Source organism: Podarcis gaigeae (assembly GCF_964106915.1).
Source record: "Podarcis gaigeae genome assembly, chromosome: 1".
In the NCBI taxonomy this organism is placed as follows: Eukaryota; Metazoa; Chordata; class Lepidosauria; order Squamata; family Lacertidae; genus Podarcis; species Podarcis gaigeae.
The window spans coordinates 40,559,231-40,569,049 of NC_139678.1; the positions used below are offsets into that span (position 1 = coordinate 40,559,231).

The window sequence follows — 9,819 nt, forward strand, 5'->3', positions numbered from 1 at the left end:
CGCCTGTTGTATACAATTCCTTCTGTCACGTAGGAATTTTTACTCACCCAGCCTTTCTCATTGACATATACTTGCTCAGTCCCATTTATTCTGCCTTCCTTTCCACTGCCATACAGCTTCTCAAAAGATGCTAAAGTCCCTACCAGGCTATTTGTCCTCCTTCCTGGGCCTCTCAGCCACATACCGTATTTTTCGTCCCATAGGACGCTCCGTCCCATAGGACGCACCTAGTTTTTTTGGGGGGGGGAATAAAGGAAGATTTTTTCCCCTTTATTTCCCCCCCAAAACCAGGTCGGAGAACAGCGGGATGGGGGCGCTGCGCCTCCCCGCTGTCCCCTGAGCTTGTGGGGCTGGCCGATGTCTGCCCGAAGCGCTGGGCGCTCTGCTTCAGCACGCCCCGCGCTCCGTGCAGCAGGTTGCTATCCGCAGCCTAGGGAGCCTTGCAGGAACTCCCGCGGGCTCCCCAGGCTTGCTGATAGCTTCCTGAAGCCTGGAGAGCGAGAGGGTTCGGTGCGCACCAACCCCTCTCGCTCTCCAAGCTTCAGTGAAAGCCTGTATTTGCCCCATAGGACACACACAGATTTCCCCTTCATTTTTGGAAGGGAAAACTGTGTGTGTCCTATAGGGCGAAAAATACGGTAGTTTCCTTATTCCCCTTTACAGTTTCCAGGTTGCCTCCAGGCAAGCAGCTCGGTCTGTGTCACAGTCCCACCCACTTCCTGCTCTGGACATTGATTTCTTCCTCTCCTCCACCCAAACAATCCTTCACTTCACAAAGCTCGTCTTCTGTTTTCCACCTGAGCAGTAGAAATTCTTATTTTAAAAAATTACAGCAGCCAGGGAAGACTCCCCAGCAAATAGTCCCATTTTTGTCAGTCAAAGGATATTTTATGAGGTCTCAAAAAATCCATTTGCCAGAGAGAAAAAAGGCCCCCAGCGTCTCCCTTTCCCTCCAGGCTCATAGGAGGATAGAAAGAATATACATATACGTAATTTCATTTGTCTGCTGGCTCTCCACACTTCAAGCCATGCTCAAGGCAGCTTACAAGATAACAAAAATACAATTTCCACATAAATCACAATATCTAAAATAAAGATAAAACAAAAAATCCCGCCCCCCAACAAAAACTTCTGCTTTTGTATCTGGCGTCAGCCAGGGCCCTGCCCTCTTGGGCCAGGTGGGGAAAGGCCTGCAAGGCAGGGAGGAGGTCTTCCAAGACTCACAGCCAAGATGGTCTCATGTTGTGTTCAGCTCTGGAGCAAGCAGAAGCAGAACTGGCCACACACACTGCTTCTGCCCTCAGCAAAGCCCAGAACAATACAAGACCTCCTGTCCCAAATTCTCAAGAGGAGAGGAGAGGTCAATGATAGCCACAGACCGCAGCTGGCTAGTAAGCAAAGTCAGGCCCTGGTTTTGTTGGTTTATTGTTATGATTTTAGGTGGAAAGAAGAAAAATGTCTGCTGGCATTTAAATTCATGAATTTTTTTTTTTATTATTGTCAAGCCTCTAAAATCCTTTGTGGTGAAAATAAAGCACTCCATTATAAATTTAATATTATCCTTTCCTAACCTTGTAGTTGATCTTATGCCTCTTTTACCCACGATTCTGTATTGTGGCACCCAGTTACTCTGGAGTACCTCAGATATAGGCATGATTTTCTCTCATCTGAGTATACATGGGTTAGGGAAATTTCTCCTGTGCAGGTGCGCAAAGATCACATATGTCTACTTTGTAAGATTTATGTTTGTGAATGCTACTACTTGCAGCTCTTCAAATGTACTCCAGCATTACAGTGTACACCACCACCCAAGGTTTTTTTTGGGGGGGGGGGTTGCCTACACCATTGTATTGTACACCCATGTAGAAAAAATGTTTTGTGCAAAGTAGTTTTTGCCTGACTTCAGCCTGATCTCTCCTTTTCCTGACTTCGTTTTTCCCCCCAAGGTTGCAGAGTTAAAGCCCAGAACAATCTATTACTGAAGCTTAGGCTTGCATTACTCTGTTTTATTTTAGAGTGATCTTCTACTTAGATTTCAAAGATTTCCCTATTTAGCTTGCTCTAGTTGTTTAGACAGTTTTAACCATTGGCAAGGGTGACCGATTACAATTTTTATTACTTTGAGCCAAGCCATTTTGAATCTCAAATATTCCAGCAGAAGTTTGCTCTGCCCTATAATGGAGTGTCTTGTTTTTGCCCTTGGCAGGGATGGGAAAGGATTGTTTGCTTTTTAATCTTTGCTCATAAACTAAAACTTTATAGCAAACTTATTTTCATTAATAGTGAAAGATGTTTCTGTCATCGCTGGCCGATCCTTTAGAAGGTTATGGAAAAGTTATTTCTGTCTTGGTTTTGTGGATTTCCATTGGTGCCAGCAAAGTGAGCAACTTCTTTGGTACTGGCTACAAGTTCTCACCACAAGTGTTAATGTGTTTGTTAAGCAAGTACTTCAGTAATCAAGGACTGCTTCTTCAAAAAGTATTTGAGAAATAATTCAGGCATGAATTGCAAAGTGGCTTTTATTTCTACACCTGTAAGAAATCCTCCACCCTTTGCAATATGATTTAAAATTAACCACTTTTTGCAGGCAGCCTGAAATCCTGGTTACACCTACCCAGAGTAAGTCCTATTAAACTCAATGGGGTTTACTTCTGAGTAGATATGCACAGAATTGCACTTGGGGGCTAGTTCCAAGAATTTCAGAAGCATGGATCACCTGAGCTCCTAATTCTCGACTTCTTTGTCATTTGGAGACTTTTTTGAGTCTCACCCATGTTTGAAAATGGTCTGCTTCACAATTATCTCAGAGTGTTGTGTTGCATTCGCAAATCCTACTTCATATTGTTAAAGCAGAATTGTGAGTTGAATAATTTCTGCTTTTGAAATTCCTGCTCTTTGCTAGACACTACGTTTTCTGAGACCCATCCTTTTTGTCCAAATCAACCCAAAAGGTGGCAGTGGAGGAAATAAAGGCAAATTAACTGCCTACCCAGTGCCCTGCCAGCAAGACACTCTGTGTGTGTGTGTGTGTGTGTGTGTGTGTGTGTGTGTGTGTGTGTGTTTGTTTCTCTCTTCATCCTGTTCCAGTTTTGAATTCCCTTCTGATACTGGCAGTACTTCTTCAACTTGTTATCATGCAATGTTATTACTTGTCAACTCTTTCCCTCCCACCCCCAATTTGCACTCACCCTCTTTTCTTCAGGGTTTTTGTTTTTCATTTGCTTCACCTTTCCATCTCCTCATTTATTTCATGTCTTAGGTGACCTACGATGGGCATTTAGGGGAGGGATGTTCAGGACTGTGAATACCTTTGTATAGCATTTAATTGTTAAGGTGCCTAATAAGCATTGAATAGGAATAGATTTCATGAAGCTGCAATCCTGTGATTCCAAGGAGGGTGACCCATGAATTGTAGGAATCATTGTACTGAACAGGAAGAGGAAAATGCACCCGCCACCACTTTTTGTCTTACCAATGCAAGCCCGGATGGGAAATGGCAGTTCATCCATTTTGGGTTCTGCTCCCCAATAAAACACACACACACACACACACACACACACACCATTTGGATTACTCTCCCTATCATCTTTGTCAGGAACTCTTCAATTCAGTTTACGGAAAACAAGGCTGAAACCTCCTGACAATAAAGTTCTCTGGTACTTAAATCATTAGCTTGTGCTGAGAGATTCTGTCACACTTGTGTGTAATACAAAATGTCTTTTGCTTCCCTTTCAGATACCCCTGAAGCCAGTCAGGAATGTCAGTTTTCAGGACGACGAAGAAATTGTTCGAATAAACCCTCGTGACATTTTAATACGCCGCTATGCAGACTATAGGCACCCAGACATGTGGAAAAATGACTTGGATAGGGATGAAGGGGATGCCTCGCTGCAGTGTCCCAAGGCAGATAGTAAAAAACCAGACTATCTGTACCCTTCCGGGGACGGAACTAAGTTGAATTCGCTAAAAGATTCCAAGTGTTCTGTGGTACTGAAAACGCAACCTTCCTCCTTCAAATTGAAAAAGTCGAAAAGGAGGAAAGAGGACGGGGAGCGCTCTCGGTGCATATACTGCCAGGAAAGGTTTAATCACGAAGAGAATGGCCGGGGCAAATGCCAGGACGCTCCCGATCCCATCAAGAGATGCATCTACCAAGTTAGCTGCATGCTTTGTGCTGAGAGCATGCTCTACCATTGTATGTCAGACTCGGAGGGGGATTTCTCTGACCCCTGCTCTTGTGACACTAGCGACGACAAGTTCTGCTTGCGATGGCTTGCCCTTGTCACGTTGTCTTTCATTGCGCCGTGTATGTGCTGCTACCTCCCCTTAAGAGCGTGCCACCATTGTGGTGAGGTCTGTGGATGCTGCGGAGGGAAGCATAAAGCGGCTGGATGAACCAGTCCGGTACCAAGTTTGGGCTAACAACGTCTTTAATTTTCAGGAAGTATCTAACTCGTGGAAGCATTTGGCAAGCAGAAGGGGGAAACCTGTCGTGTATGAGAGGTCAATTCTGAAAGAAGCATCAGAACTTGTTGCATTGTGGGAATGCTGGCCACGCCAAATGATCTGCTTTTAAGTGCATGGTACAAGTTGTGTCGGGAGTTCTTGCGAAAGGAAAGCCTTTTCTTAACGATTGGTGGTTGAAAGAAGTATAAACTGCAGTCCGTACTATAAGGGATCAACTTCAGCAATTTGTACATATTGAGGTTAGGTGATGGGGGCTGTTGAAAGAATCTATTTAGCAGAAAATTTAACTAAACCTGCAGTAGCGAGAGCTGATTTAAAACTAAGGAAAGTTTAAAACTTGGCAACTGCAAGAAACTAAATTGATTTTAAATGCAACTAAATTGCTTATAAATAGTTTTTTGGAAACAACTTTATGTACAAATAACAAATGTTTATATTTAACAAAATATATGGTACGAATTATTAAACCTTCCTTCTCCTTTCCAGTTGCAACACAGTTATGGACCACATTTCCAGTCACATTCCATGGTAGTATTTCTCAATATTTAACTAGTTAACTTAGTAGCATTTCTATTCAAAATGGACAAATCAATATTTTCAGTCTTGTTTCCCTTCAGCTACATTTTTGTATTGAGTTCTCTCTGTACATTCTGGTAATCTGAAAGCCTTTAAAATATTAATTATTGTAGTCTTGAATGACCAATGTTTTGTTAAGCACAGGTGTAATTGTCTAATGCTCTTATAAGAACATAACATTTATTTTTATATATAAATTACTCTGTATTCAGTGAAATGGCAAAGGAGTTTTTTTCCTTTCTCAACCAGCAAATTTTCTTCTAGGGTTTCCTTGATTTCAAATGTTTGGGGAAAGAAAATTACAACAAGATAATTGTCATAAAATATATATATATATATTTATCATGCAATTCAACTTGGTACCAATTATTACTTCAAACTAGCAAAGGAACAAAAAAGCATCCATTATTCTAATCTTATTTGGCCTATCAGAAATTTACAATACTCCATATATCAAACTATAACCCAGGTAGGGAAAAGCAAATGAATTTCTTGTGAATGGAAGTGGGTTTTATTTTGTCTTTGTTGTAGCATATTAATAATGAATGTTTAACTTAACATTTGGCTATGTGTTCTAAATACCAATTTGGGGAAATTTCTAAATGTTATCCATCATATAACATAGCTGAGTATACAGGTTTTTAATTAATAAAACTCTCTAAAGCAGTGAAGCAGTCATTCATTCAAAATCGTTAATGGGTGGAGGGGAAAAACCATGTGTTTAATATGCTCTTATGATTAAAATTATAATTGCACACTACCTTTTCTTTTATTTCTATGCATTTTCCCCCCCAGTGAAATGTTTTGGTTTATTTTCTTCCGAAGACCATGTTCAATCACAGAGATCTTTCCTTCCCCTCCTCTTTTCAGAGCCCAGGTATCAAACTGAACAACTGTATATAACACTATCTGTAAAATACTTTTTTAAAGAAAACATTTATATTTATATGACAGCTTGAACTGACAACGTTATGTACATAGATCATCTTGAAGTATTATTTCACATTGAAAAGAAGACAAATATATTGATAACTATAGAAGTTAAGAGCTCCTTTCTAGTTTTGTACTTTAAAAAAAAGCCTGTATGGATAACCGAAGTCAGCAAACACGACACTGTAGCAGCAATCTCTTTAAATCTTTTCCTTTTATATATTTGAGAGCTGCTGCTCCAGAAGACTTTCATGCTTCACATATTGAGCTAAACTTGGTTGCCTAGATAGACTGTTAACTTTTTTTCCGAATAAACAAACAAAAACGAGACAGAGATTCGTAACCTGCATTTCACTGTTGACATAGGACCTGCATCTTGTGATATAGCATTTACTAAAACATTATGCTTTTAATTAAAAATGGAGCATGGTATCAACAACCCAAGAAAAGAACTTGCTGGCTGTACAGAAAAGTCCTTTGGAACTTTGTGTGTATGTGTGCGTATGTGCGTACTTTGGGAAGAGACAAATCTAACCATTTTCTATGAGCACTCATCGACATAGTGCAACTCTTGGTTCTTGTAGTAGTGAAACCTTATATGCTTTAAAAAAATTACTGAATATGTGCGTTAATATTTTCAGTATATATTTAACCACTTTGCTGCTAAACATTTACTATCCTTTACTCTTGAAGAAATATTATTCCTATTTTGTTTTTTTAAAAAAAATATACAAATTAATATGGATACTGGTATATAGGTTGTGTTATTTGCAACTGATCTAATTTGAAATAATTGCATCGGTTCAGTATCTGGTTTCATGGATTGTGTGATGTCGGCCACATTTGTATGTTTAGGCTTTTGCTTTAACGGGGGAATTTCTTAACTAACTGTGGCCAACTCACATATGAAGTTGCCTTATAGGGAGTCAGACCATGGGTTAATCCATCTCTGTGCTCAAATTAGTGGCCATTTTTCAAGATCTCAGGCAGACCTGCTCAGCTCTGCTAACTGAGGTGCTTTTTTAATTGGGGATGCCAGTGATTAAACTAAGAAATGATGTATGGCTCTATCTTCATGGAACAAACCATTGAATCGTCACTTCTCAATCCACTAATTCTAATTCATAGAATCTGCCATGGAGTTGTTTTGTTGAATCTCATGGATTTCAGTGCACTTAAATGTTTTTGTCCTTAAATCGGATTGTGGCCCCTTTGTGCATTTTATCTTTTCACCCTGAAGGTTTACTGTAAAGCATGTAAATTCAGGTGCCTTTTAAGGTGTAATGTAATGAGGGACTTTTCTCCAAGCCTATATCAACTCATGTGCAGTAATTGCTGAAGGATGTTCAGGTTTCAGCCTCCTAAAAGGTGCTACCTGAAAGAAGGAGTGTTCTGTCTGAGGTGAAAGCAGCTAGCTATAACATTAGGGTACCACCTACTGGACAAACATGATTTAGGAAACGTAACTTTATTCATGCAGCCTACACACACACACACAAACACAAATTTTCTCTGATAGTTGTTTAAAACATAAATGCCAAAATAGGGGATGGAAAGAGATCCTTGCAATTTCAGCAATTGCAGTTGTTTTAGACACAATTGAATTAATAAACATGTCCCATTGAAAGTCCAGTAGTGTAAAACAAGACATTCTTACTATCAGGCTTTGTGGAAATGCAAATGTTCCAGACCAAAATAAAACAATAGGTGGAAGTTTCTGGTTCCTCCCCACCCCACCCCCCATCCTGTTAATTGACATTGTTGGTCTTATTCCAGAAGAGCCATTCTTGAAAGTTTAGATTATATCCCACCTTGCAAAACAGTGAGTCTTTAACTTTTCTATATTATTTTGTTGTAAAAAAAAAAAAAATCCCCACAAAAGCCTACGTTTCTGTTTCATATAGAAATCTCTGGGCCAGTAGTTCTCAAACATAGGGCCTTGAACTTGAATGAAAACAGTCATGAGTTGTACCACATGTGTCCCGCTATCCACCTGCTTGTTATGCAAAAATTCACTTATCTAGACACAGTTATGCACAGCTGAGTCAGATATTTGAATAGCTGGAGTTTGCCCACTTCCTTACATGTTTTTGCTGTTCTGGTCTACGGCAGCCATTTTTGGGAAGAAACCATGCAGGGAGAGTGCAGACAGATCAGTTTTTCATTTGTCTCTATTTCATAGCTGTCAACTTTTCCCTTTTCTTGCGAGGAATCCTAATCGGAATAAGGGAATTTCCCTTTAAAAAGGGGAAACATTGACAGCTATGCTCTATTTTGCTGGTTGGCTGCAGCCATTTTGGGCGGAGGGGAGAGAGATTACGGATTAGAAATGTTCCCATAGGAAATGGAAATCGCCAGCTCACTGTGTGAATGCTTGCCTAACAATTTCCTGGGAATGCATTGTGTTCAGAAAGTGTGAACTGTGTGTATTTTTCCCACCAGCCAACACCTGGGGCACTTGAATGTTCTGGGCCCCTAAACCGTTGCACATTAAAGTTGTTTGGAGGTAGTTTCACCTTTACCGTCACCTTCTCATCCCAACAGAATTTTGAATGTGCATGATTTTTTGAGAAATCTTGTTCTGTTCCTTCTTCAGAACCAATGTTAAGATTTGTGCCCTAGTGTATACAGATCCTTGCATAAAGCAGCTTCATTACCTGCCATCTCGCCTGTGGAAGAGACTTATTCTTGCTGGGTCAGAAGGTCTCAGAGGACGCAGTTACTTTAAAAGTGGTGCCCAAGTTCAAAGCAAATTTAGATCTAGAGCACAGACTTCTGTATTGACCAAACTGCACACTTTCAAACAGCAATTTCAGATATTTTTGCATGCTGGAATGCAACATTCCCATTTTTCTTCTATAATCTTTCTGTGAGTAATCCTCTATGTGTGTACAAGGAAGAAAAACCTCGAGAACTCCCCCTGTAAATAATACACAATGTTTGTGTTGGTCTTTTGATCTCCAGAGAACATAGAACACTGTATATATGGAGTCTACAGTGGTCCACACACTCTTGAGGGAGAAGAATAAAGGAGATGGTTTAGTATTCCAATTAGTACTATTAAAGTTGGCAGCCTGGTGGTTAAAACTTGCATATGCTTTTTGGTGCACTGATGAAGTAGCATTTAAATGGCATCTCCCTGCCCCGCCCCCCAGCATCTTAATTGCAATAGCTGTGGTTAGCTTTGAAAATTAAAACAAAACCTAGTGGGGAAAACTTTGTATTGGGAGCTGCAGCATAATCTGTACATAGGTTTTTTCCCTCCCTCTTGTTTGTGAATATTTTGCTTAGTGCAATTTGCTTTCCACCCTATTGACCTCAAAAAAGTGCCTCACTTGTATATTATTTCCATTAAAATATTAATTGCTATCTCTTTCTACTAAATGATGTAGGTTTAAGTTTTAATTCCATGCCATAGATGTATTTCTTTCTATGTATAAGAATATAGCTGGTTATCTTGAGGACATAATGTAAATACACATACGAGTTTTAACTGTTTTGTTATCATACCCTTTGTAAGTTGCCATACTGGATAATATCATAAAACAGATTTAAGTTTCAATGTTTTCCTGCAATTACCTGATTAAAACTATCATGAAATTAAAGGGAGATATGTCATGTGTTTTTGTATTTCACTTTTGGGATGGCTCAGAGCAGGGAAAGAGGAAAATATTGGTGCAGAAGAGTACCTTTCAGAATTGCGTAGCATTAAGATGGATTCAGCAACATGGGCCTACTGCCTTGCATAAAATAATAAAATTGTAGAAGTGACCCTGAGGGCAATCTAGTCCAACCCCCTGCAATGCAGAAATCTCAGCTAAAGCATCCCTGACAGATGTCCATCCA

The 9,819-nt window shown here is 39.9% G+C and overlaps 1 protein-coding gene across 1 annotated transcript in view; it reads left to right on the forward strand.

Moving 5' to 3' along the window:
- Positions 1 to 9,578, forward strand: part of SPRED1 (sprouty related EVH1 domain containing 1) — a 78,540-nt gene extending 68,962 nt beyond the window's left edge. The window contains exon 6 of the mRNA XM_083745084.1: positions 3,736 to 9,578. Coding sequence (XP_083601210.1) covers positions 3,736 to 4,395 — 660 coding nt within the window. The 3' untranslated portion in view covers positions 4,396 to 9,578. The remainder of the gene's footprint in view (positions 1 to 3,735) is intronic.
- Positions 9,579 to 9,819: the final 241 nt, after the last annotated feature.